The sequence below is a fragment of the Penaeus monodon genome, chromosome 27 (genome assembly GCF_015228065.2).
Source record: "Penaeus monodon isolate SGIC_2016 chromosome 27, NSTDA_Pmon_1, whole genome shotgun sequence".
NCBI classification, from domain to species: domain Eukaryota; kingdom Metazoa; phylum Arthropoda; class Malacostraca; order Decapoda; family Penaeidae; genus Penaeus; species Penaeus monodon.
Genome location: NC_051412.1, coordinates 30,672,972 through 30,674,240, shown reverse-complemented (window position 1 = coordinate 30,674,240; position 1,269 = coordinate 30,672,972). Strand labels below are relative to the sequence as shown.

The following is a 1,269-nucleotide window of genomic DNA, read 5'->3' as shown; positions in this document are numbered from 1 at the left end:
GATGGGACATTTTTGGTTTCTTTTTATTGTATATGTTGATGGAGCATTTTGGTTCCTTTTTTTACATGTATGGAAATGAATGGAGGTGATGGGTTTTTTGAAAATGTATCTGTGTTATTGAGAGGCAGATATATGATGTTATATGCATTCTGTCTGTTGTCTGTTGGGTAGGACTCTCAATTCCTGGGCAAAAGTCTGCAGTTGGTGATGAAAATTGACTCTCGGCTTAGTTCCCACCCAATTGTGAAAAATGTGAACACACCTGACCAGATCAATGCTATGTTTGATGCTATATCCTACAGAAAGGTTGGTGATGGTGCGTATAAAGTAGTGACATACAGTCTTCCCAAATATCTTCTCAAGTCATGTTGATTGTAGGGAATTAATTAGATATTTAAATGATATGAGTTTTTTCTTGGACATTCTTAAAACTCAAGAATTATTATTATGTTGAAATAACATTCATGACATTTACTGATAATGACTGAAATATATATGTTTTAGTATGATACTTTTATTTTACATGAAAAAGGTTACAACAATATTGTTCATTCTCTTACCAGGGATCATCTGTGTTAAGGATGCTGGAGGACTTCATGGGAGATGCCTTCCAAGCAGGAATTAATGCCTTCCTCAAGAAATATGCCTATGCAAATGCTGTTACAAAAGATCTTTGGGCTGAACTTACCTTATCCTGGGAGGGAAATCATCCTGAGGAAGAGAAGGTATAGTTTACTCAAGTTGCAGAGAGTGTTACCCTTTTGTTTAAGGGGAGCTGCTCTTTTTCGTATGTTGGTTTCATTTTTAGCAAAATTATTTGAGAAGTTACCATAGAATACTGGTGGGTGAATAAACTGGGACAATTTGCACATAGTACCCTTGAAAATCAGTCCAATTAGGAAGCCTAGCTAGAAGTTGCAAGTTTAGAAATAAATGGTGCAAATATAAAAAGTAATGATAAATTTTGTGGAAGTTTTTTTTTATTATTTCCTCTGTTATTTGAAGCAATGAGTTTAAGTTGCCAGCTTGAAGATAATGATCTTAAAGTATTTGTTCCCTAAAAAGCCACACAAAATTTGTGTCACAAAAGGAACATCCAGTGTTATACCAAATAACATGTAAGTGTGCAAAACCAATGCACAATTGTTTAGCATTCACAACTCAAGAGTAGGCTGAACTGTGCATGAAGCAAAGGTGGCATCCCTTTGTGAGGGGTAATAGGATATGATAGGATGTTGACCCAGCATGATTGGGTTAATGGCCATTAAA

General features: G+C 35.4%; 1 protein-coding gene across 2 annotated transcripts in view; it reads left to right on the top strand.

The window, feature by feature from the left end:
• Positions 1-1,269, top strand: part of LOC119590784 (glutamyl aminopeptidase-like) — a gene marked incomplete in the record, with an annotated part of 24,350 nt that overhangs the window by 15,181 nt on the left and 7,900 nt on the right. Inside the window, 2 exon segments of one of the 2 annotated variants that reach the window (XM_037939496.1) lie at positions 172-306; positions 564-725. In XM_037939496.1, the coding sequence (XP_037795424.1) occupies positions 172-306; positions 564-725 (297 nt within the window). 2 annotated transcript variants of the gene reach the window in all.